Source organism: Prorops nasuta, unplaced genomic scaffold, assembly GCF_024137725.1.
Source record: "Prorops nasuta isolate Cenicafe-Biocafe unplaced genomic scaffold, Cenicafe_Pnas_1.2 PNAS00020, whole genome shotgun sequence".
In the NCBI taxonomy this organism is placed as follows: Eukaryota; Metazoa; Arthropoda; class Insecta; order Hymenoptera; family Bethylidae; genus Prorops; species Prorops nasuta.
This window is the reverse complement of record NW_027116817.1, coordinates 3337259-3364180: the sequence shown is the minus strand read 5'-3', so window position 1 is coordinate 3364180 and position 26922 is coordinate 3337259. Positions and strand designations below refer to the sequence as shown.

Genomic DNA, 26922 nt, shown 5'->3' with positions numbered 1-26922 from the left:
GTCAACTAAACCGCGGACTATAACACGAGAAGCGTCATGAGCATCAATCCTGGCAGAGAACGTGGCCAATAGGACTGATCGTGTATCGGTAACGCTAAGATGCGTTGTAGAATGCGAGCTAGAGGGTTCAGGCTCGGAAGCGGAGTTTGTCGCAGGGGTAGTCCCCCGTGACTTGCTCCCCCCGGTGCCAGATTTGTCAAAATGCAACAACGTATGATGCATTTTACTACATTTCCTGCATCGTGACGAAGAAGAACAATTGGAGCAACTATGCCCTGGCCTCAGGCAGTTGATGCAGAGGTTCTGTGAAAATGCAAACTTTGATCGAGCCTGAGGGGTCAATGCAAGGTAGTCCTTGCACTGATACAAGAGATGGTTACTACCACAGTGAGCACAACCGGTACTATTCACACTCGCAGCGTGTGACTTCAAGGATTTCCCCGATTCCTTTTTGGAAGTCTTAGGTTTGTTGCCTAATGATTGCAAAGAGTTAATGTGACGCGTTAGAAACTCCGAAAATTGAAGAAAGGTGGGATAATCCTTGCTGCTTCCCAGATACATCTCCCAGGCCAAGCGGAGGGTGTCATCCAGTTTGTTCTTCAGTGAATGAACAATGATGGGATCCCAATGATCGACGCCGTAACCCATAGTTTTGAGGGCGTTGAGCGCAACCGTGACAGAGTCCCTAACTTCCTTGAGAACTTTAAAATTGTCACCCCGAAGCGTGGGTACTTGCGAGATCTGGTCCAAGAACGTATCCGTGATCATTCGTCTGTCAGTATACCTAGCTACTAGAGTGTCCCATGCTATCTCATAGTTCTCGGAGGTGATCGCTAAAGATTTAATGACCGTAGCCGCTTCACCTTGCAAGCAAGATTTTAGATAGTGGAACTTGTCTCGCCCGGAGACATATGCCTTTTCATGAACAATGGAACTGAATGTTTCACAAAAGTTGTTCCATTCTAAATAATCCCCGGAAAACTTCGGCAAATCGATAATTGGAAGCCTAATGTGGTTTATTTCGCCTGAAGGCGCCGTGGGACCTGATGCTGGCATCACCTGATTGGAGCGAAGTTCATCTAAATGTCCTAGGATGTATTCTTCCGCGTCACTATGGGCATCAAGGGCCGCTTCATACCAGCTTTCGGTTACGTAATCCATTTTAGCTAATTCAGCCGGTTTAGTATGAGTAGTGATCTTAACGTGAGTTTTATGCAACACCTTAAGCCACTTCTCGACGGCCGCAAGCCTATCCTCCAAGAAAGGGAGGGTGAAGTTGCGTAGTCCACGTTTCTTAATGTTAACGACCAACCGAACGAATTCATCCCGAATCATGGGCACGTAATTGATCGCTTCTAGTAATTCCCCTGAGCTAGGCGTAGTCATCTTGAATCTCTATTCCAGAACAAACCACAATCTTAACCCAGTCAGAATCTCCAACTTAAAAACACTGATGCACTTCGAACGTTTTTTGCCGGAAATCCGGCTCGAAGGACCAAAAATTTGTGCGAAACAGTGCCCCAAGTTGGCTCCGAACCTGTGGTCAGAAAGGAAGGTCTTATGCTAGAGTAAAATATTCAAGGCAGAGGGAATAGGTAAAAGTGTTTTTTATTCAAATAAATAAAAAAAATATACAAACGTTTACAAAGTATTTTTATGTACAAGAAAAACCGCGATATTTACAATGGCGAAGGCCTAGGGAATTTGCTGCCGTTAAATTCCAGGGAATTTCTGTTCGCAGAAGATTCCCTAGAACCCCAAGACTCAAAATTCCCCAGGAGGGGACGCGGACTTAGAAACTCCCTGACTGGACAATTTTTCCTAGGGTATTTCCTAGTAAAATCCCCAGCCACGGGAGGAAGCGAAGTCGGAGAGGTGGATATAGGGAAGGGGAAGTCCCCTTACCCCTCAGCCCCCTACTCCCAGAGCTATGGTGGCTCCGAGCCACCCCAACCCCTAGGGTGAATCTACCCCTCCCACTACCCGACTCGTCGAGAGCCCTGGATTTGAGGGTCGGAACACTGGGTCCGAGGTAGTCCTCGGAGGCAGTGTGGAGGGGAAGGAGAGGGTGGACTTCTCCCGGGCAGTCCCCGGAGAAATTTCCCTTAGGAGGGAGGAAATGCCGCAGAGGGGTAGTCCCCTCTTGGTTGGCAGTGGGTGCTTGGGTGATACTTACCAAAGTAGTCGACCCTTGGAGTTCGCCGGTGGAGGCGCTCGTTTGATGCTGCCGTGAAGGCGTTCAAAAATGCCGTTGAGGCGAGTTGCCAAGAAGGCGCAAAAAACTGCTGCTGTTGAGCTGGTTTAGCTGTCGAGCAAGGCTGAGGTGCGATGGGTCCTTATCAAGGACCCATCTATATAATTACGCGACACTAATCTTGCCAGCGAGAGAGCTGCCGCGGGCGCTGGCCACCTAGTGGCCAAGCGCGCAAGTAGTGTCGCTTCGCGGCCGCGACGCGCCAGGGCCAGAAGACGCGCAAGCGCGCCGCGGAGAGAGAGACAGATAGAGCGGCTAGACGCTGTCGGTCTAGCCGTCTATTGTGAGCGCAATAGAGATGGGAGATATAACAGAGAAATGCGGAATCTACTTCGCAACATTTTCTGCTCCTCCCAATCTCGAACAGAGTACTTATATGGGACTAGGGTAACTCACTTGGGTTCAGGGAGAACTTATATGGGACTAGGGTAACTCGTTTTTTGTCAGGGAGTACTTATATGGTACAAGGGTAACTTACTTGGTGGTCAGGGAGTACTTATATGGAACCACGGTAACTCACTTGGGGTCAGGGAGTACTTATATGGGACTAGTGTAACTCACTTGGGGTCAGTGAGTACTTATATGGTACTAGGGTTACTCACTCTGGGTTACGGAGTACTTATATGGGACTAGGTTAACTCACTTGGGGTCATGGAGTACTTATATGGGACTAGGGTAACTCACTTGGGGTCGGTGAGTACATATCAAGCGGCAAGGTAACTCACTTGGGGGTCAGGGAGTACTTATATAGGACTAGGGTAACTCACTTGGGGTCAGGGAGTACTTTTATGGGACTAGGGTAACACACTTGGGGTCAGGGAGTACATATATGGGACTAGGGTAACTCACTTGGGTTCAGGGAGTACATATATGGGACTAGGGTAACTCGCTTTAGGTCAGGGAGTACTTGTATATACTAGGGTAACTCACTTGGTGGTCAGGGAGTACTTATATGGAAACAGGGTAACTCACTTGGGGTCAGGGAATACTTATAAAGGGGCTAGGGTAACTCACTTGGGGGTCAGGGAGTACTTATATAGGACTAGGGTAACTCACTTGGTGGTCAGGGAGTACTTATATGGAAACAGGGTAACTCACTTGGGGTCAGGGAATACTTATAAGGGGCTAGGGTAACTCACTTGGGGGTCAGGGAGTACTTTTATGGGACTAGGGAAACACACTTGGGGTCAGGGAGTACATATATGGGACTAGGGTAACTCACTTGTGGTCAGGGAGAACTTATATGGGACTAGGGTAACTGACTTGGGGTCAGGGAGTACTTATATAGGACTAGGGTACCATACTTGGGGTCAGGGAGTATATATATGGGACTTGGTTAACTCATTTGGGGACAGGGAGTACTTATAAGGGACTAGGGTAACTCACATGGGGTCAGGGAGTACTTATAAAGGGGCTAGGGTAACTCATTTGGGGTCAGGGAGTACTTATATGGGACTAGGGTAACACATTTGGGGTCAGTGAGTACTTATATGGGACTAGGGTACCTCACTTGGGGTCAGGGAGTACTTATATGGGACTAGGGTAACTCACTTGGGGCCAGGGAGTACTTATAAAGGGACTAGGGTAACTCACTTGGGGTGAGGGACTACTTATATAGGGGCTAAAGTAACTCACTTGGGGTCAGGGAGTACTTATAAAGGGGCTAGGGTAACTCATTTGGGGTCAGGGAGTACTTATATGGGACTAGGGTAACACATTTGGGGTCAGTGAGTACTTATATGGGGCTAGGGTAACTCATTGGCATCAGGGAGTACTTATATGGGACTAGGGTAACTCACTTGGGGTCAGGGAGTACTTATATAGGGGCTAAAGTAACTCACTTGGGGTCAGGGAATACTTATATGGGACTAGGTTGACTCATTTGGGGACAGGGAGTACTTATATGGGACTAGGGTACATCACTTGGGGACAGGGAATACTTATATAGTAGCTAAAGTAACTCATTTGGGGTCAGAGAGTACTTATATAGGAATAGGGTAAATCACTTGGGATCATGGAGTACTTATATGGGACTAGGGTAACTCACTTGGGGTCAGGGAGTACTTATAAAGGGGCTAGGGTAACTCATTTGGGGTCAGGGAGTACTTATATGGGACTAGGGTAACTCACTTGCGGACACAGAGTACTTATATGGGACTAGGGTAACTCACTTAGGGTCAGGGAGTACATATAAAGGGGCTAGGATAACTCACTTGGGGTAAGGGAGTACTTATAAAGGGGCTGGGGTAACTTACTTTGGGTCAAGAGGTACTTATATGGGACCAGGGTAACAAACTTGGGGTCTGGGAGTACTTATAAAGGGGCTAGGGTAACTCACTTGGGGTCAGGGAGTACTTATATAGGGGCTATGGTAACTCACTTGCGGTCAGAGAGTACATATGAAGGGGCTAGGATAACTCGCTTGGGGTCAGGGAGTACATATAAAGGGGCTAGGATAACTCACTTGGGGTCAGGGAGTACTTATATAGGGGCTATGGTAACTCACTTGCGGTCAGAGAGTACATATGAAGGGGCTAGGATAACTCGCTTGGGGTCAGGGAGTACATATAAAGGGGCTAGGATAACTCACTTGGGGTCAGGGAGTACTTATAAAGGGGTTAGAATAACTCACTTGCGGACAGAGAGTACATATAAAGGGGCTAGGATAACTCACTTGGGGTCAGGGAGTACTTATAAAGGGACTATGGTAAATCACTTGGGGTCAGGGAGTACTTAAAAAGGGGCTAGGGTAACTCACTTTGGGTTAAGTATTACTTATATTGGACTAGGCTAACTCACTTGGTGTCTGGGAGTACTTATATGGGACCAGGGTAACTCACTTGGGGTCTGGGAGTACTTATAAAGGGGCTAGGATAACTCACTTGGGGTCAGGGAGTACTTATATAGGGGCTGTGGTAACTCACTTGCGGTTAGAGAGTAAATATAAAGGGGCTAGGATAACTCATTTGGGGTCGGGGAGTACTTATAAAGAGGCTAAAGTAACACACTTGGGTTCAGGGAGTACTTATATGAGACTAGGGTAACACACTTGGGGTCAGGGAGTACTTATAAAGGGATTAGAATAACTCACTTGCGTTTAGAGAGTACATATAAAGGGGCTAGGATAACTCACTTGCGGACAGAGAGTACACATAAAGGGACTATGGTAACTCACTTGGGGTCAGGGAGTACTTATATGGGAATAGGGTAAATCTGTTGGGGTCAGGGAGTACTTATATGGGACTAGGGTAACTCACTTGCGGTCAGAGAGTACATATAAAAGGGCTAGGATAACTCGCTTGGGGTCAGGGAGTACTTATAAAGGGGCTATGGTAACTCACTTGGGGTCAGGGAGTAGTTATTTGGGACTAGGGTAACTCATTTGAGGACAGAGAGTACATATAAAGGGGCTAGGATAACTCATTTGGGGTCAGGGAGTACTTATAAAGGGCTATGGTAACTCACTTGGGGTCAGGGAGTACTTCTATGGGACTAGGGTAACTCACTTGCGGCCAGAGAGTACATATAAAGGGGCTAGGATAACTCACTTGTGGTCATGGAGTACTTATAAAGGGGCTATGATAACTCACTTGGGGTCATGGAGTACTTATAAAGGTGATATGGTAACTCACTTGGGGTCAGGGAGTACATCTATAGGACTAGGGTAACTCACTTGCGGTCAGAGTGCACATATAAAGGGACTAGGGTAAATCACTTGGGGCCAGGGTGTACTTATTAAAGGGCTAGGATAACTCACTTGGGGTAAGGGAGTACTTATAAAGGGGCTGGGGTAACTTACTTTGGGTCAAGAGGTACTTATATGGGACCAGGGTAACAAACTTGGGGTCTGGGAGTACTTATAAAGGGGCTAGGGTAACTCACTTGGGGTCAGGGAGTACTTATATAGGGGCTATGGTAACTCACTTGCGGTCAGAGAGTACATATGAAGGGGCTAGGATAACTCGCTTGGGGTCAGGGAGTACATATAAAGGGGCTAGGATAACTCACTTGGGGTCAGGGAGTACTTATATAGGGGCTATGGTAACTCACTTGCGGTCAGAGAGTACATATGAAGGGACCAGGGTAACTCACTTGGGGTCTGGGAGTACTTATAAAGGGGCTAGGATAACTCACTTGGGGTCAGGGAGTACTTATATAGGGGCTGTGGTAACTCACTTGCGGTTAGAGAGTAAATATAAAGGGGCTAGGGTAACTCATTTGGGGTCAGGGAGTACTTATATGGGACTAGGGTACCTCACTTGGGGTCAGGGAGTACTTATATGGGACTAGGGTAACTCACTTGGGGCCAGGGAGTACTTATAAAGGGACTAGGGTAACTCACTTGTGGTGAGGGAGTACTTATATAGGGGCTAAAGTAACTCACTTGGGGTCAGGGAGTACTTATATGGGACTAGGTAAATTCAGTTGGGGTCATGGAGTAATTATATGAAACTAGGGTAATTTACTTGGGGGTCAGGGAGTACTTATATTGGACTAGGGTAACTCACTTGGTGTCAGGGAGTACATATATGGGACTAGGGTAACTCACTTGGCGTCGGTGAGTACTTATCAAGGGGCACGGTAATTCACTTGGGGCAGGGAGTACTTATATGGGACTAGGGTAACTCACTTGGGGTCAGAGAGTACTTATATGGGACTAGGGTAACTCGCTTTGGGTGAGGGAGTACTTATATGGGACTAGGGTATCTTACTTGGGTCAGGGGGTACTTATAATGGTGCTAGGGTAACTCATTTGGTATCAGGGAGTACTTATATGGGACAAGTGTAACTCGCTAGGGGTCAGTGAGTACTTATATGGTACTAGGGTAACTCACTCTGGGTTACGGAGTACTTATATGGGACTAGGGTAACTCACTTGGGGTCGGTGAGTACATATCAAGGGGCAAGGTAACTCACTTGCGGACACAGAGTACTTATATGGGACTAGGGTAACTCACTTAGGGTCAGGGAGTACATATAAAGGGGCTGGGATAACTCACTTGGGGTAAGGGAGTACTTATAAAGGGGCTGGGGTAACTTACTTTGGGTCAAGAGGTACTTATATGGGACCAGGGTAACAAACTTGGGGTCTGGGAGTACTTATAAAGGGGCTAGGGTAACTCACTTGGGGTCAGGGAGTACTTATATAGGGGCTATGGTAACTCACTTGCGGTCAGAGAGTACATATGAAGGGGCTAGGATAACTCGCTTGGGGTCAGGGAGTACATATAAAGGGGCTAGGATAACTCACTTGGGGTCAGGGAGTACTTATATAGGGGCTATGGTAACTCACTTGCGGTCAGAGAGTACATATGAAGGGGCTAGGATAACTCGCTTGGGGTCAGGGAGTACATATAAAGGGGCTAGGATAACTCACTTGGGGTCAGGGAGTACTTATAAAGGGGTTAGAATAACTCACTTGCGGACAGAGAGTACATATAAAGGGGCTAGGATAACTCACTTGGGGTCAGGGAGTACTTATAAAGGGACTATGGTAAATCACTTGGGGTCAGGGAGTACTTAAAAAGGGGCTAGGGTAACTCACTTTGGGTTAAGTATTACTTATATTGGACTAGGCTAACTCACTTGGTGTCTGGGAGTACTTATATGGGACCAGGGTAACTCACTTGGGGTCTGGGAGTACTTATAAAGGGGCTAGGATAACTCACTTGGGGTCAGGGAGTACTTATATAGGGGCTGTGGTAACTCACTTGAAGTTAGAGAGTAAATATAAAGGGGCTAGGATAACTCATTTGGGGTCGGGGAGTACTTATAAAGAGGCTAAAGTAACACACTTGGGTTCAGGGAGTACTTATATGAGACTAGGGTAACACACTTGGGGTCAGGGAGTACTTATAAAGGGGTTAGAATAACTCACTTGCGTTTAGAGAGTACATATAAAGGGGCTAGGATAACTCACTTGCGGACAGAGAGTACACATAAAGGGACTATGGTAACTCACTTGGGGTCAGGGAGTACTTATATGGGAATAGGGTAAATCTGTTGGGGTCAGGGAGTACTTATATGGGACTAGGGTAACTCACTTGCGGTCAGAGAGTACATATAAAAGGGCTAGGATAACTCGCTTGGGGTCAGGGAGTACTTATAAAGGGGCTATGGTAACTCACTTGGGGTCAGGGAGTAGTTATTTGGGACTAGGGTAACTCATTTGAGGACAGAGAGTACATATAAAGGGGCTAGGATAACTCATTTGGGGTCAGGGAGTACTTATAAAGGGCTATGGTAACTCACTTGGGGTCAGGGAGTACTTCTATGGGACTAGGGTAACTCACTTGCGGCCAGAGAGTACATATAAAGGGGCTAGGATAACTCACTTGTGGTCATGGAGTACTTATAAAGGGGCTATGATAACTCACTTGGGGTCATGGAGTACTTATAAAGGTGATATGGTAACTCACTTGGGGTCAGGGAGTACATCTATAGGACTAGGGTAACTCACTTGCGGTCAGAGTGCACATATAAAGGGACTAGGGTAACTCACTTGGGGCCAGGGTGTACTTATTAAAGGGCTAGGATGACTCACTTGGGGTAAGGGAGTACTTATAAACTGGCTGGGGTAACTTACTTTGGGTCAAGAGGTACTTATATGGGACCAGGGTAACAAACTTGGGGTCTGGGAGTACTTATAAAGGGGCTAGGGTAACTCACTTGGGGTCAGGGAGTACTTATATAGGGGCTATGGTAACTCACTTGCGGTCAGAGAGTACATATGAAGGGGCTAGGATAACTCGCTTGGGGTCAGGGAGTACATATAAAGGGGCTAGGATAACTCACTTGGGGTCAGGGAGTACTTATATAGGGGCTATGGTAACTCACTTGCGGTCAGAGAGTACATATGAAGGGGCTAGGATAACTCGCTTGGGGTCAGGGAGTACATATAAAGGGGCTAGGATAACTCACTTGGGGTCAGGGAGTACTTATAAAGGGGTTAGAATAACTCACTTGCGGACAGAGAGTACATATAAAGGGGCTAGGATAACTCACTTGGGGTCAGGGAGTACTTATAAAGGGACTATGGTAAATCACTTGGGGTCAGGGAGTACTTAAAAAGGGGCTAGGGTAACTCACTTTGGGTTAAGTATTACTTATATTGGACTAGGCTAACTCACTTGGTGTCTGGGAGTACTTATATGGGACCAGGGTAACTCACTTGGGGTCTGGGAGTACTTATAAAGGGGCTAGGATAACTCACTTGGGGTCAGGGAGTACTTATATAGGGGCTGTGGTAACTCACTTGCGGTTAGAGAGTAAATATAAAGGGGCTAGGATAACTCATTTGGGGTCGGGGAGTACTTATAAAGAGGCTAAAGTAACACACTTGGGTTCAGGGAGTACTTATATGAGACTAGGGTAACACACTTGGGGTCAGGGAGTACTTATAAAGGGGTTAGAATAACTCACTTGCGTTTAGAGAGTACATATAAAGGGGCTAGGATAACTCACTTGCGGACAGAGAGTACACATAAAGGGACTATGGTAACTCACTTGGGGTCAGGGAGTACTTATATGGGAATAGGGTAAATCTGTTGGGGTCAGGGAGTACTTATATGGGACTAGGGTAACTCACTTGCGGTCAGAGAGTACATATAAAAGGGCTAGGATAACTCGCTTGGGGTCAGGGAGTACTTATAAAGGGGCTATGGTAACTCACTTGGGGTCAGGGAGTAGTTATTTGGGACTAGGGTAACTCATTTGAGGACAGAGAGTACATATAAAGGGGCTAGGATAACTCATTTGGGGTCAGGGAGTACTTATAAAGGGCTATGGTAACTCACTTGGGGTCAGGGAGTACTTCTATGGGACTAGGGTAACTCACTTGCGGCCAGAGAGTACATATAAAGGGGCTAGGATAACTCACTTGTGGTCATGGAGTACTTATAAAGGGGCTATGATAACTCACTTGGGGTCATGGAGTACTTATAAAGGTGATATGGTAACTCACTTGGGGTCAGGGAGTACATCTATAGGACTAGGGTAACTCACTTGCGGTCAGAGTGCACATATAAAGGGACTAGGGTAACTCACTTGGGGCCAGGGTGTACTTATTAAAGGGCTAGGATAACTCACTTGGGGTCAGGGAGTATTTATAAAGGGGCTATGGTAACTCACTTGGGGTCAGGGAGTACTTATGTAGGGGCTATGGTACTCACTTGGGGTCAGGGAGTACTTATATGGGACTAGGGTAACTCACTTAGGGTCAGGGAGTACATATAAAGGGGCTAGGATAACTCACTTGGGGTCAGGGAGTACTTATAAAGGTGATATGGTAAATCACTTGGGGTCAGGGAGTACTTATAAAGGGGCTAGGGTAACTCACTTTGGGTCAAGGAATACTTATATTGGACTAGGCTAACTCACTTGGTTTCTGGGAGTACTTATATGGGACCAGGTGTTAAGATTACAGTAGAAATTAGAACAAACTTGTAATAAATAAGTTATTAATGTTACCAAGGGAACAGTTATTGATTATTTTCGGAGTCTCTTGTTTTTAAAAAAAAGAGAAAATCTTTCAATTGACGACAGCTTTTTTACTTCCTTGAAAGGCGTTGACGAAGTAAGATGTATAGTAAAAAAAGGGAGAAATTAACGAATTGTGAAGGTGATATGCACACGGCGTAGTCACAACGAATTGTGAAGGTGATACGCACACGGCGTAGTTACAACGAATTGTGGAGGTGTTACACACACGGCATAATCGTAACGAATTGTGGAGGTGATACGCATACGGCGTAGTCACACCGAAAGGTGGAGGTGATATGCATATGGCATAATCAGAGTAAACAAGGAAAAAGATCATGATAATTTATGATTGTGAAAGTAATCAATATTGTCCTTGAATAAACTTTGTGAACCTTAAAAAGTGTAATGTGACAAGAACAAATAAATCAAGGGTTTTTTATGCCATAGGCTTTTTCCCTTCAAATCAGTGTCATTTATTTAAAAAACAATCAAGTACAGGAATAAGTTCATCTTGAAGGATTTCCTTTAGTTCGTATACAGAGCTAATAAACATTTTGTTGCCTCCTGTGAGGTTTGGACAAATAAGTGACGAATTGGAGGAGATCGACGAAGAAAGCAGAAGCTGACGAATCGGAGGAGAACAACGAGACGAGCAGAGTAACAGAGTGAACGTTTGGCAGCATCGTCGAATTCAGGATGATCCAACAATAAGCAGCGTTCAATTTAAAGATAAGATTTCATATAATTATTTGAATAAAAATCGCGTACGTGGTCGTTTGTAAGAAATTTTTGGAGTAATAACTGGCTTCGTTCATAGTATTAGTTAAATTGTAAGAAGCAACGTTAAATTTAGTGCGAACAAAGTCGTAATAAGTAACGAAAATGGATCGATCGAACCGGGTGAAATTCATTACACAAAAACGAGCAACGTTAAAAATGTTGATAACTTCATTGTTAAACGCCGTTGACAACGACCGGTTAGATGGTGTAAATTTACGATTGCGATTCCAACGATTAACGGAACACTTCAAGACATACGAAGATTTGCACGATGAGTTGGTAATATTAGATCCCGATGATAATCATTTAGATGATATGTTTGAGATCCAGGATCGTTATTATAACTTAGCTACAAAAATTGAGACAATTGTACCAACCATACTTAATGATGCTACTAGTAGTTCACATACCTCGTCGGTACAAGTAGAGTCTATAAAGCAAATCAAATTACCTGTAGCTGAACTACCTAAATTTTCTGGAGACATTGAGCATTGGATTTCGTATAAAAATACTTTTATAACAATGATTGAATCTCGAGAAGATATAACAAATTTACCAAAATTTTTATATTTAAAGGCTTCGTTAAAGGGTGATGCATTAAATAAAATCTCCATATATAGCGCAAGTGACTCTAATTATGAACTAGCTTGGAAATTAATCACAGAATCCTATGAAAAAAAACGAATTTTAATATCGAGACATTTAGACGCGATTATCGATATGCCGCGACAAATTCAGGCCAATGGTCTAGAACTGTCCAAGCTGGTTGATAATTTAAGACAACATAAAAACATGCTCGCAGCTTTAGATGTTAATCCTGATGAACATTTATTAATCAGAATTCTAGAAAGGTCATTGCCTAGGAATATCCGATCGAAATGGGAAGAAACTTTAACCCTTGACAAATTTCCAACGTTAGATCAATTATATAATTTCATGTCAGAAACGGCTTTTAGGTTATGTACTCTAGAAAAAGAAAATTCACATAACAAAATAGGATTGCCAACTAAGCGGTCATTAGCTCATAATGAACAAATGTATGGGAAGGTTCGAAAAAATTACGCAGAAACACGAGCCTTAGTTACCATGACGACGAGTAACATTTGTCCGGTTTGCCAAGGTGAAGGACATATCATACATCGATATCCAGTATATAATGCATTAACAATTGAACAAAGAGTGGAGAGAGTAAAAAAACTCAACCTTTGTCGCAATTGTTTACGTTATCATGATGATAGATGTCGCTCAAGGAAATGCATAAAATGCAATCGATTTCATCACACGTCACTGCACTTAAGGGACAATACATTTCAAACGCCTAACAAAATGATTTCGACTGAAAGTCACAAAGTTGGTTCGTCAGTACAAGGGAAAAAAGATTGACATAAGCTGTTTACAATTCAAGCATTTCGGAGGATGCTAATCGTACAATTGATGATGACAGTTACAGTAAGATTAAAGGCTAAAGAAGGTGAATTTCTCAAATGTCGAGCATTATTAGATACTTGCGCAACAGCGAATTTCATTACGGAAAAGATGGATAGAATGTTAGATCTTCAGGTAGAGCCTTGTGATGTAGAAATCAATGCAATCGGAGGCATCAGTACTTCGGCGATAGGGTTAACTAACATAACGATCTATTCGATTTATAATGATTTTAGTAAGAATTTGTCGTGTTTAACAGTTCCCAAGATTACCGGGTTAGTTCCCAATGAAGCCTTTTCGCGTAAAACTATTGAAATTCCTACAAATCTTAAATTAGCTGATCCTCAATTTCATATTCCTAAAAATGTAGATCTCCTTATTGGATCAGGTGCATCCATTTCATTATTATCTATTGGACAATTAAACTTATCAAAAAACGGTGATGATTTGTTTTTACAAAAGACTTCATTGGGGTGGTGCGTAGTAGGCAGTATTCCATTCCAGAACAATGAATGGAAGACGTCATGCCAATTGACAAAGATAAATAAACCATTGAAGGTTGAAACAAACAAAAGGGAGCGCGAGATGTTACTGAACGACCGAGAATGTGAAGTACATTACAAACTAAATACCACACGGAATTCTAAAGGACGATACATCGTACGATTACCCTTTAAGGCAAATAGACCAAATTTAGGAGATTCTTATTCGATAGCTTTACGGCGGTTTCATAACTTATTAAGAAGATTTGAGAACGATCCAATTTTAGCCGAAGAATACAAAAAGGTTATGCAAGAATACATTGACCCACAAAAAACAGACTTCGCCTGTAAAAAAAAGACGGCAAGTACATAAGCCATCTCGCATAAATAATATAGTAAAATTATCCAATTAAAAAAAGTAGTGAAATCCAAATATTAGGCAAGTTTATTTTTTCACCTTAGCAAAAGTTAAATTTTTGAAAAAAAGAAAGGAACAAAAAAGTTGCTTGCCGGGCCCGTAATGTCCATGCACAGTAAGAAATAGAATCGTCTGTGGTTCGGCTAACTTCACTCTGTATTTTAACATGAAATTTGCTGTACTACGCTATAGCTGAATCTCACACACGATTCATTTCCCACTGTTCATAGACATTACGGGCCCGGCAAGCAACTTTTTTGTTCCTTTCTTTTTTTCAAAAATTTAACTTTTGCTAAGGTGAAAAAATAAACTTGCCTAATATTTGGATTTCACTACTTTTTTTAATTGGATAATTTTACTATATTATTTATGCGAGATGGCCTATGTACTTGCCGTCTTTTTTTTACAGGCGAAGTCTGTTTTTTGTGGGATTTCATAACGTTTTGTAAGAGTATAATATTTAAAAAATTAAATAATTCTTTTAATTTTTCTACAGAATTTAAAGAAAATTTCCACACTTCTCATTTTTTGAAACAGAAGCGCTTAACTAATAAAATAATATATATTAATATTGAAAAAATATCACAGTCAACACATTGAATTTATTGATATTTGTAACGCATTCTGCATAAATGAACTTCATAATTAATGCCCCGGCTACTTGTTTAATGTTTTCAGTTTCACTATAATAAAAGTTTGATTAAATTTTTCATACTCAATAAACATACTTTCAACATATAAAAATAATTAAGTAAAATGTATGTTTTAATTAATTTACATTTTCTGTTTATCAACATTTGACTTTTACCACCATCTGACCTTTCCAGACTTCACTAGTTTCATCAACTTTTGAGTTGATACTGGGGCTAGACTGGACAAGCAATTCGCAAAACTTTGAATAAGCTACAATCAAGCATATATTCAAAGCTGACAATGTCGTTTTGCATACCACGTTTCTTTTTAGCACCAATTACTATCACATTTATGCTGTTAATTCTTGACAAAGGTGATATAGGAGATACATTGGCGAGTCGTCCTTATAACATTTCCTGTGCCAGAGTCCTCAAATGTTCGTTTCGCTAATTTCTATACAAAGTTGAAACTGGTCGGATTTTTGGTGCTGCAAAATGGAGTGGAAACCATTAATTTTTGGACTGAGTTTCAATTGAGAATAAACGTGCATTTTTTCATCCATACCAATGACCAGTATACTGCCTCTGGCTTAGAATACTTAGATAGGTAATGGACGAAAATAATCAGCAGTTATTAACTCAATTTGACATAATTTCATCCAATGAATCCCATCCTTAATTCATGGCTGAGCAATGGATGACTTTTTTGTGAATATTGGCCATTTCTTACTTTGCCTATCTTTCAAAGCTTTCATCTTGGCCTGTTTCAAGTCTCAAGAAATGCAGGAGTGAATAGTCCAATTTTTTATTCAACTCCATCAGTCATTATATGTGCGAACATTCCTCCTTGGATTTTTAGTTCAATTGCACCAAATGTATTTAAGTCAAAGCACAAGTATTACTATTTTCTGTAATAGACTTGTACAGTGACTATAAAATACTAAATGACGACACTACCAGGAAACCTAAAATCAAATTCATCATTTAACAAACTCAATATTCAAAGAAAATAATATTTTAAACAAAAACATGAATCATTTCATTTGTTTGTCAACACTTGACTTTTTACTAACATCTGACTTTGCCAAACTTCAGTAACTCCATCAGCTACTTGGGTGATACAGGGGCAAGACTGGACAAGCAATTCGTAAAGCTTCGAATAAGCTAGAATCAAGCATATAGTCGAAGTTGGTATTGTCGTTTTGTATACTCCGTTTCTTTTCAGCACTATTCATTGATCCGTTTATGCTGCTAACTCTTGACAAAGGTCGCATGGAAATTACATTGATGAGTGGTCCTTATAACATTTCCTGTGCCAGAGTCCTCATATGTACATTTCACAAATATCTAAACACTTTTCAAACTGATCGGATAACTGGTGGTGCAAAACGGAGTCGAAACAATTAATTTTTGTCTGAGATTTTTCTCATTGAGAATAAACGTGCATTTTTTTATCCATACCAATGACCAGTATACTGCCTCTGGCCTAGAATACTTGCATAGGTAATGGAGGAAAATAATCAGCAGTTATTAACTCAACTTTATATAATTTCATCCAATGAATCCCATCCTTAAATCATAGCTGAGCAGTGGATGACTTTTTTGTGAATATTGGCCATTTCTTACTTTGCCAATCTTTCAAAGCTTTCATCTTGGCCTGTTTCAAGTCTCAGAAAATGCAGGAGTGAATAGTCCAATTTTTTATTCAACTCCATCAGTCATTATATGTGCGAACATTCCTCCTTGGATTTTTAGTTCAATTGCACCAAATGTATTTAAGTCAAAGCACAAGTATTACTATTTTCTGTAATAGACTTGTACAGTGACTATAAAATACTAAATGACGACACTACCAGGAAACCTAAAATCAAATTCATCATTTAACAATCTCAATATTCAAAGAAAATAATATTTTAAACAAAAACATGAATCATTTCATTTGTTTGTCAACACTTGACTTTTTACCAACATCTGACTTTGCCAAACTTCAGTAACTCCATCAGCTACTTGGGTGATACAGGGGCAAGACTGGACAAGCAATTCGTAAAGCTTCGAATAAGCTAGAATCAAGCATATAGTCGAAGTTGGCATTGTCGTTTTGCATACTCCGTTTCTTTTCAGCACTATTCATTGATCCGTTTGTGCTGCTAACTCTTGACAAAGGTCGCATGGGAATTACATTGGTGAGTGGTCCTTATAACATTTCCTGTGCCAGAGTCCTCATATGTACGTTTCACAAATTTCTAAACACTTTTCAATCTGGTCGGATAACTGGTGCTGCAAAACGGAGTCGAAACAATTAATGTTTGTCAGAGATTTTATCCATTGAGAATAAACGTGCATTTTTTGATCCATACCAATGACCAGTATACTGCCTCTGGCCTAGAATACTTGCATAGGTAATGGAGGAAAATAATCAGCAGTTATTAACTCAATTTGACATAATTTCATCCAATGACTCCCACCCTTAATTCATGGCTGAGCAATGGATGACTTTTTTGTGAATATTGGCCATTTCTTACTTTGCCAATCTTTCAAAGCTTTGATCGTGGCCTGTTTCAAGTCTCAGAAAATGCAGGAGTGAATAGTCCAATTTTTTATTCAACTCCATCAGTCATTAGGTGGGCGAACCTTCCTCCTTGGATTTTTAGTTCAATTGTATCAAATGTATTTAAGTCAAAGCACCAGTATTACTATTTGTTATAATACACTTGCATAGTGACTGTAAAATACTAAATGATAACACTATGAGTAAGCCTGAAATCAAATTCATCATTTAACAATCTTAATCTTCAAATAAAATAAATATTTGAAGGAACATGAAACATCTCAGTTACTTAACACTATTTGATTTTGCTCCATCTCCATTTTCTTTATTGCTTGTTGACCTAACTTTTGTAATATTTGGTTGTCTTCCCATCTTTTGTAAACATCTACTATCGTATAATTTGTTCAAATCCAAATACTGGTCAACTTGTATTTTACGTAAATGAATATTCTTTGGAATGTTTCATATCTTTCAAATAAGCATTGCCATAATTTAATCTGAAATATTTGTTCATATATATATGATATAACCTATCGGATAGTTACAATCAATATCACTTTAAAGAAAACAAAAAGCAAAACATGCATTTGATTTATGATTTCAATATCTGAAAGTTTAGCATATGATTATTAAATACCTTAACAATTTCTTTCAATTAATATCCTCCTGATAATGACCGATGCACATTAATGTTGAAAGTATGCTTCTCATTGGCACAGAGTTGTAAATATTAATCATATTTAATCCAGTCAGCTCTATCCTCATCAAAGAATATGAAAATGTTCTGTCTTAATTTAATCTGAAAAAGAAATACCACAAAGTACCACAAAGTATACTACATCCCGTATTGTAAAATATATTGTTATACTTATCTAATTCGCGAATCCTTCAGTCACTGTTAATTGAATTATTTGTGATTGTAGAAATTAACAGATGCAATATCGCAGCAAGATGAATAATCTCACTGCATTAAATAAAAATAACCTCACATTACAATTTACACAGTTCAATATAGTCGCCGAATTTGACAGTTCACAACCATATAGTTTGGTCGTTGAGTATATTATGTTGGTAGCGTTGTGAAAATGACGTCATTTTTCTTAGCGACCAACTTCAGCCCGAGACATACATTCTGGCTGGAGAAGAAGATTATGAAGGAAAATTTTATTTTCGATATATATATAGCTAACAGAGTATGAGATCTCTGGATTGCGTGAACCGATTTTGATGTTCTTAGGCGCAAATGAAAGCTTTTTCAAAACCATTTTAAAAAAAACTTTACTTAAATAATGGCAATGGATTATTCACGGAGAAAAATCGGTTTGAAAATTGGGACGCCTCAACTAGCTGTATAAGAGAGTAGTGCCTCGACGGCGGTATAGGCATGACTTTTTCTACTTTTATGTACTTGCCGTCGAGACACTACCGTGTCTCTTGATACTGGTCACATGTCATTATCAAAGATTGAAACTAATGATAATTATTATTTACCTCATCACGCGGTTATTAAAAAAAATAGTTTAACTACGAAAGTGAAAGTAGTATTCGATGCTTCATGTAGATCTGATAAAGGAATTTCGTTAAACGAAGTTTTGCTTACTGGACCAACGATACAAGACAAGCTGTTTGAACACATCTTGCGCATTCGTCTTCATAAATATATTGTTACGGCGGACATAGAGAAAATGTACCGACAAATTTTAGTAGATCCTCAAGATAGACACTATCAACGAATATTATGGTGGCATCAGAATAAAATTGAAACATTTGAATTAAACACTGTAACCTTTAGAATTTCGTCTGCACCTTTTCTAGCCATTCGAACATTAAAACAATTAGCTAATGATGAAGGTCATAGATTTCCTGTCGCGGCAGAAATATTGAGGAGAGATTTATACGTAGATGATCTTTTAACAGGAGCAGATTCGGTAGATGAAATCATTCGTTTGAGAGATGAATTGATCGAATTGTTAAAACTCGGAGGGTTCAATATTCGAAAATGGTCATCTAATCATCCACAGGCTGTTGAATTTCCCAATGAAAAGATAACTGACATCGAATTTTTAAAGGACGATTCGCCCGTAAAAAAAATGTTAGGAGTATTATGGGATGCAACGAATGACCAATTTTTGTATACTGTCAAGACGATAGACTTAAAGAAAAGAGTAACGAAAAGAATGATTTTATCAGAAATCGCAAAAATATTTGATCCATTAGGTTTAATGGGTCCTATAGTTTTTACTGCGAAATTATTAATGCAAGAATGTTGGAGATTGAAGATTTCCTGGGATGAGTCCTTTAATATGTCTTTATTTAATAAATGGATAACATTTGCAGAACAACTCAAATCATTGGACAACATGTCTGTTCAACGATATTTATTCATAGATAAAGCCATTAATTTCGAACTTCACGGGTTTTGTGATGCCAGTAAGCTGGGTTATGGAGCTTGTCTGTACATTAAGTCAAACGATAATGAAAATAAATCAAAGATACAGTTACTTTGTTCAAAATCAAGAATAGCGCCATTGAAGGAGATTAGCATACCAAAAATGGAGTTAAACGGAGCTGTATTACTTGTTAGTTTATTTAAGGAAGTTAGAAATGTTTTTAAATTTCAGCCAAGCAAAATAATTTTTTGGTGTGATTCAACTATAGTACTATATTGGTTGAAGAAGTCTCCGAATATTTTGAAAGTTTACGAAGCGAATCGTGTAATAAAGATTCAAGAATTAGATAATATTGTCGAATGGAGACATGTAAGATCGAATGACAATCCTGCCGATTGGCTATCTAGAGGGCAAACTCCTAACGAACTCCGAAAAAATAAATTGTGGTTCAAGGGCCCTCTTTGGCTGCAAAAGAATGAACATTCTTGGCCTACTTCTGTACCAATTGAATTTAAAAATCCTCCAGGGTTAAAAAAGACAATTTATTTAATTACTCAATTAAAACAGGATGAAATTTTTTCACGAGTTTCATCATATTCACGTTTAATTAGAATAGTCGCATATTGCTATCGTTTGTTGAAATCTAACAATTTCAGAGGAGATTTGTCGACTGAAGAAATTAATTTAACAGAGAAAAGAATCTTGAAACTTGTTCAATCTACAAATTTTTCTTGTGAAATAAGGCAATTAAATAAAAATAAAACGACAAAAGGGACGAAATTGGAAACATTTGATCCTTTTCTTAATGAAGACGGTTTGCTTTGTGTAGGAGGAAGACTAAGAAATTCGAATATATCTTTTTCATAACGACTTTCAATCTTATTACCTTCTCGCAATCATATAACTGACTTGATTATCAGAGAAACTCATGAAAAACATTATCATGCGGGAATACAATCTATTTTATACGCTACACGATATCGATTTTGGATATTAGACGGAAGAAATCAAGTTCGTAAGGTTATACGTAATTGTATTAGATGCATTAGGCATAGAGCGAAGCCAGTTATGTACAAAATGGGTAATTTACCAAAATCACGAGTAGAAACGTCTACACCATTTTATCATACCGGAATAGATTATTTCGGTCCATTTTTTGTAAAGGAGAAAAAGTTTAGAAATCGAAACCGTGTTAAGGTATCTGGATGTGTATTTATTTGTATGGCCTCTAAGGCAGTACATATCGAAATATTAAGCGATTTAACTACTGAAGCATTCATCGGGGCGTTAAGACGATTTATCGGTAGGAGAGCAATTCCAGGCCACATATACAGCGACAATGGTTCGAATTTTGTTGGAGCCAATCGAAAACTTTGTGATGTATACGTGTTACTGGAATCTGACGAACACCAAAATAAATTACGAACTTTTTGTAATAATAATCGAATTATATGGCATTTTAACCCTCCGTTTTCCCCTCATTTTGGAGGTCTTTGGGAGGCAGCAGTAAAATCTTTCAAGCATCACTTTAAACGTGTTATTGGAGTGCATTTGTTTACTTTTGAAGAGTTATGCACATTTTCCACAGAAATAGAAGCCATACTTAATTATCGTCCTTTATATCCAATTTCTTCAGATCCTAACGACCCGATGGTGCTTACACCAGCTCATTGTTTAATTGGTAAATCTCTGACGGCTTTACCCGAAATTGACGTTACTTCTGTCCCAGAAAATTGTTTAACATCTTGGCAACTTATCACCAAAGTACGACAAGATTTTTGGAAAAAATGGCAATTAGAATATCTAAACGAATTGCAACGTCGGAATAAATGGAAATTTCCGGGAGAAGAATTAGCGTCAGGTACTATCGTAGTATTAATCGACAAAAATCAACCATGTATGCAATGGGAGTTAGGACGGATTATAGAAACATGTCCAGGCGAAGATAAAATTGTTAGAGTTGTCACTGTAAAAACAGCCAAGGGATTATTTAAGGGTAATGTTAAAACTTTATGTCCTTTACTTAAAGGATAAGAATTATTATTGTAATGATTAATATTGTTGATCGTTTCCTCTCAACCGGGGGAGTATGTTAAGATTACATTAGAAATTAGAACAAACTTGTAATAAATAAGTTATTAATGTTACCAAGGAAACAGTTATTGATTATTTTCGGAGTCTCTTGTTTTTAAAAAAAAGAGAAAATCTATCAATTGAAGACAGCTTTTTTACTTCCTTGAAAGGCGTTGACGAAGTAAGATGTATAGTAAAAAAAGGGAGAAATTAACGAATTGTGAAGGTGATATGCACACGGCGTAGTCACAACGAATTGTGAAGGTGATACGCACACGGCGTAGTTACAACGAATTGTGGAGGTGTTACACACACGGCGTAATCGTAACGAATCGTGGAGGTGATACGCATACGGCGTAGTCACACCGAAAGGTGGAGGTGATATGCATATGGCATAATCAGAGTAAACAAGGAAAAATATCATAATAATTTGTGATTGTGAAAGTAATCAATATTGTCCTTGAATAAACTTTGTGAACCTTAAAAAGAGTAATGTGACAAGAACAAATAAATCAAAGGTTTTTTATGCCATAAGCTTTTTCCCTTCAAATCAGTGTCATTTATTTAAAAAACAATGAAGTAAAGGAATGAGTTCATCTTCAAGGATTTCCTTTAGTTCGTATACAGAGCTAATAAACACCAGGGTAACTCACTTGGGGTCTGGGAGTACTTATAAAGGGGCTAGGATAACTCACTTGCGGTCAGAGAGTAAATATAAAGGGGATAGGATAACTCATTTGGGGTCGGGGAGTACTTATAAAGGGGCTAAAGTAACACACTTGGGTTCAGGGAGTACTTATATGAGACTAGGGTACCACACTTGGGGTCAGGGAGTACTTATAAAATGGTTAGAATAACTCACTTGCGTTTAGAGAGTACATATAAAGGGGCTAGGACAACTCACTTGCGGACAGAGAGTAAATATAAAGGGGCTAGGATAACTCATTTGGGGTCGGGGAGTACTTATAAAGGTGATATGGTAACTCACTTGCGGTCAGAGTGAACATATAAAGGGATTAGGGTAACTCACTTGGGGCCAGGGTTTACTTATTAAAGGGCTAGGATAATTCATTTGGGGGCAGGGAGTACTTATAAAGGGGTTATGGTAACTCACTTGGAGCCAGGGAGTACTTATAAAGGGGCTATGTTAACTCACTTGGGGTCAGGGAGTACTTTTATGGGTCAATGGTAACTCACTTGCGGTCAGAGAGTACATATAATGGGGCTAGGATAACTCACTTGGGGTCAGGGAGTACTTATAAAGGGGCTGGAGTAACTCACTTTGGGTCAAGAGGTACTTATGTGGGACTAGGGTAACTCACTTGGTGTCTGTGAGTACTTATATGGAACCAGGGTAACTCACTTGGGGTCAGGGATTACTTATATAGGGGCTAGGGTAATTCACTTGGGGTCAGGGAGTACTTCTATGGGATTAGGGTAACTCACTCGCGGTCAGAGAGTACATATAAAGGGGCTAGAATAACTCATTTGTGGTGAGGGAGTACTTATATGGGACTAGGGTAACTCACTTTGGGTCAGGGAGTACATATAAAGGGGCTAGGATAACTCACTTGGGGTCAGGGAGTACTTATATAGGGGCTATGGTAACTCACTTGGAGTCAGGGAGTACTTATATGGGACTAGGGTAACTCACTTAGGGTCAGGGAGTACTCACATGGGACTAGGGTAACACACTTGGGGTCAGAGAGTACTTATAAAGGGGTTAGAATAACTCAATTGCGTTTAGAGAGTACATATAAAGGGGCTAGGATAACTCACTTGTGTTCAGGGAGTACTTATATGGGACTAGGGTAATTCACTTAGGGTTAGGGAGTACTTCTATGGGACTAGAGTACTCACTTGCGGACAGAGTGTACATATAAAGGGATTAGGGTAACTCACTTGGGGCCAGGGTGTACTTATTTGGGACTAGGGTACCTCACTTTGGGCCAGGGAGTACTTTTATGGGACTAGGGTAACTCACTTGGGGTCAGGGAATACTTATATAGGGGCTAGGGTAATTCACTTAGGGTCAGGGAGTACTTCTATGGGATTAGGGTAACTCACTCGCTGTCAGAGAGTACATATAAAGGGGCTAGAATAACTCACTTGTGGTCAGGGAGTACTTATTTGGGACTAGGGTAATTCACTTAGGGTTAGGGAGTACTTCTATGGGACTAGAGTAACTCACTTGCGGTCAGAGAGTACATATAAAGGGGCTAGGATAACTCACTTGGGGTCATGGAGTACTTATAAAGGTGATATGGTAACTCACTTGCGGTCAGAGAGTACATATAAAGGGGCTAGAATAACTCACTTGGGGTCAGGGAGTACTTATTTAGGGACTAGGGTAACTCACTTGGGGTGAGAGAGTACTTCTATGGGACTAGGGTAACTCACCTGGGTTCTGGGAGTATTTATATGAGACTAGGGTAACACACTTGCGGTCAGAGAGTACATATAAAGGGGCTAGGATAACTCACTTGGTGTCATGGAATACTTATAAAGGTGATATGGTAACTCACTTGGGGTCAGGGAGTACTTCTATGTGACTAGGGTAACGCACTTGCGGTCAGAGTGTACATATAAAGGGACTAGGGTAACTCACTTGGGGTCAGGGAGTACTTTTATGGGACTTGGGTAACTCACTTGTGGTCAGAGAGTACATATAAAGGGGCTAGGATATCTCATTTCGGGTCAAGGAGTACATTATGTGACTAAGGTAACACACTTGGGGTCAGGGAGTACTTATAAAGAGGATGGGATAACTCACTTGGGGTCAAGGCTTACATTATTTGACTTAGGTAACACACTTGGGGTCAGGGAGTACTTATAAAGAGGATAGGATAACTCACTTGGGGTCAGGGAGTACTTTTATGTGACTAAGATAACTCAGTTGCGGTCAGAGAGTACATATAAAGGGGCTAGAATAACTCACTTGTGGTCAGGGAGTACTTTTATGGAACTAGGGTAATTCACTTAGGGTTAGGGAGTACTTCTATGGGACTAGAGTAACTCACTTGCGGTCAGGCAGTACATATAAAGGGGCTAGGATAACACACTTGGGGTCAGGGAGTATTTTTATGGGACTATGGTAACTCACTTGCGGACAGAGAGTACATATAAAGGGGCTAGGATAACTCACTTGGGGTCAGGGAGTACTTATATAGGGGCTATGGTAACTCACTTGGTGTCAGGGAGTACTTATATGGGACTAGGGTAACTCACTTAGGGTCAGGGAGTACGTACATGGGACTAGGGTAACTCACTTGCGGTCTGAGAGTAAATATAAAGGGGCTAGGATAACTCATTTGGGGTCGGGGAGTACTTATAAAGGGGCTAAAGTAACACACTTGGGTTCAGTGAGTACTTATATGAGACTAGGGTAACACACTTGGGGTCAGGGAGTACTTATAGAGGGGCTAGGATAACTCACTTGGGGTCAGGGAGTACTTATATAGGGGCTATGGTAACTCACTTGCGGTCAGAGAGTAAATATAAAGGGGCTAGGATAACTCATTTGGGGTCGGGGAGTACTTATATTGGGGCTAGGGTAATTCACTTGGGGTCAGGGAGTACTTCTATGGGATTAGGTTAAATCACTTGGGGTCTGGGAGTACTTATATGGGACTAGGGTAACCCACTTAGGGTCAGGGAGTCCTTATAAAGGGGCTAGGGTAACTCACTTTGGGTCAGGGAGTACATATAAAGGTGCTAGGATAACACACTTGGGGTCAGGGAGTACTTTTATGGGACTAGGGTAACTCACTTGCGGTCAGAGAGTACATATAAAGGGGCTAGGATAACTCACTTGGGCTCAGGGAGTACTTATATAGGGGCTAGAGTAACTCACTTGGGGTCAGGTAGTACTTCTATGGGACTAGGGTAACTCACTTTGGTTCAGGGAGTACATATAAAGCGGCTAGGATAACTCACTTGGGGTCAGGGAGTACTTATAAAGGGTCTATGTTAACTCACTTGGGGTCAGGGAGTACTTTTATGGGACTATGGTAAATCACTTGCGGTCAGAGAGTACATATAAAGGGGCTAGGATAAATCACTTGGGGTCAGGGAGTACTTATAAAGGGGCTGGGGTAACTCACTTTGGGTCAAGAGGTACTTATATGGGACTAGGGTAACTCACTTGGTGTCTGTGAGTACTTATATGGGATCAGGGTAACTCACTTGGGGTCAGGGAGTACTTATAAGGGAAAAGCGTAATTCACTTGTAGTCTGGGAGTACTTCTATGGGACTAGGGTAACTCACTTGCGTTCAGAGAGTACATATAAAGGGATTAGGGTAACTCACTTGGGGCCAGGGTGTACTTATTAAAGGGTTAGGATAACTCATTTGGGGTCAGGGAGTACTTATAAAGGGGCTATGGTAACTCACTTGGGGCCAGGGAGTACTTTTATGGGACTAGGGTAACTCACTTGCGGTCAGAGAGTACATATAAAGGGATTAGGGTAACTCACTTGGGGTCAGGGAGTACTTATAAAGGCGCTGGAGTAACTCACTTCGGGTCAAGAGGTACTTATATGGGACTAGGGTAACTCACTTGGTGTCTGTGAGTACTTATATGGAACCAGGGTAACTCACTTTGGGTCAGGGAGTACATATAAAGGGGCTAGGATAACACACTTGGGGTCAGGGAGTACATTTATGGGACTAGGGTAACTCACTTGCGGTCAGAGAGTACATATAAAGGGGCTAGGATAACTCACTTGGGCTCAGGGAGTACTTATAAAGGGGCTATGTTAACTCACTTGGGGTCAGGGAGTACTTTTATGGGTCTATGGTAACTCACTTGCGGTCAGAGAGTACATATAATGGGGCTAGGATAACTCACTTGGGGTCAGGGAGTACTTATAAAGGGGCTGGAGTAACTCACTTTGGGTCAAGAGGTACTTATGTGGGACTAGGGTAACTCACTTGGTGTCTGTGAGTACTTATATGGAACCAGGGTAACTCACTTGGGGTCAGGGAGTACTTATATAGGGGCTAGGGTAATTCACTTGGGGTCAGGGAGTACTTCTATGGGATTAGGGTAACTCACTCGCGGTCAGAGAGTACATATAAAGGGGCTAGAATAACTCATTTGTAGTGAGGGAGTACTTATATGGGACTAGGGTAACTCACTTTGGGTCAGGGAGTACATATAAAGGGGCTAGGATAACTCACTTGGGGTCAGGGAGTACTTATATAGGGGCTATGGTAACTCACTTGGAGTCAGAGAGTACATATAAAGGGGCTAGGATAACTCACTTCGGGTCAAGGAGTACATTATGTGACTAAGGTAACACACTTGGGGTCAGGGAGTACTTATAAAGAGGATAGGATAACTCACTTGGGGTCAAGGATTACATTATGTGACTAAGGTAACACACTTGGGGTCAGGGAGTACTTATAAAGAGGATAGGATAACTCACTTGGGGTCA

At 41.0% G+C, this 26922-nt stretch overlaps 2 protein-coding genes across 2 annotated transcripts; both read left to right on the top strand.

Moving 5' to 3' along the window:
- The first annotated feature begins 11617 nt into the window (after window positions 1-11617).
- LOC136780834 (uncharacterized) lies at window positions 11618-15264 on the top strand. Its single transcript, XM_066739378.1, has 4 exons — window positions 11618-12869; window positions 12921-13783; window positions 14033-14084; window positions 15221-15264. Exons 1-4 carry the CDS (start codon window positions 11618-11620, stop codon window positions 15262-15264), a joined length of 2211 nt encoding a protein of 736 aa, XP_066595475.1.
- Window positions 15265-18468: 3204 nt separating this feature from the next.
- LOC136780833 (uncharacterized) lies at window positions 18469-21444 on the top strand. Its single transcript, XM_066739377.1, has 2 exons — window positions 18469-20224; window positions 20333-21444. Exons 1-2 carry the CDS (start codon window positions 18469-18471, stop codon window positions 21442-21444), a joined length of 2868 nt encoding a protein of 955 aa, XP_066595474.1.
- Window positions 21445-26922: the final 5478 nt, after the last annotated feature.

What these genes read in the sequence shown, in the direction of transcription:
- LOC136780834 (XM_066739378.1), top strand. Translation starts at nt 11,618, where the DNA reads ATGGATCGATCGAACCGGGTGAAATTCATTACACAAAAACGAGCAACG. An exon ending in GACTGAAAGTCACAAAGTTG is followed by an intron (nt 12,870 to 12,920) that starts GTTCGTCAGTAC and finishes TTACAATTCAAG; the next exon opens with CATTTCGGAGGATGCTAATC. An exon ending in TCGCCTGTAAAAAAAAGACG is followed by an intron (nt 13,784 to 14,032) that starts GCAAGTACATAA and finishes ACTACGCTATAG; the next exon opens with CTGAATCTCACACACGATTC.
- LOC136780833 (XM_066739377.1), top strand. Translation starts at nt 18,469, where the DNA reads ATGTCATTATCAAAGATTGAAACTAATGATAATTATTATTTACCTCAT. An exon ending in TCCTTTTCTTAATGAAGACG is followed by an intron (nt 20,225 to 20,332) that starts GTTTGCTTTGTG and finishes TGATTATCAGAG; the next exon opens with AAACTCATGAAAAACATTAT.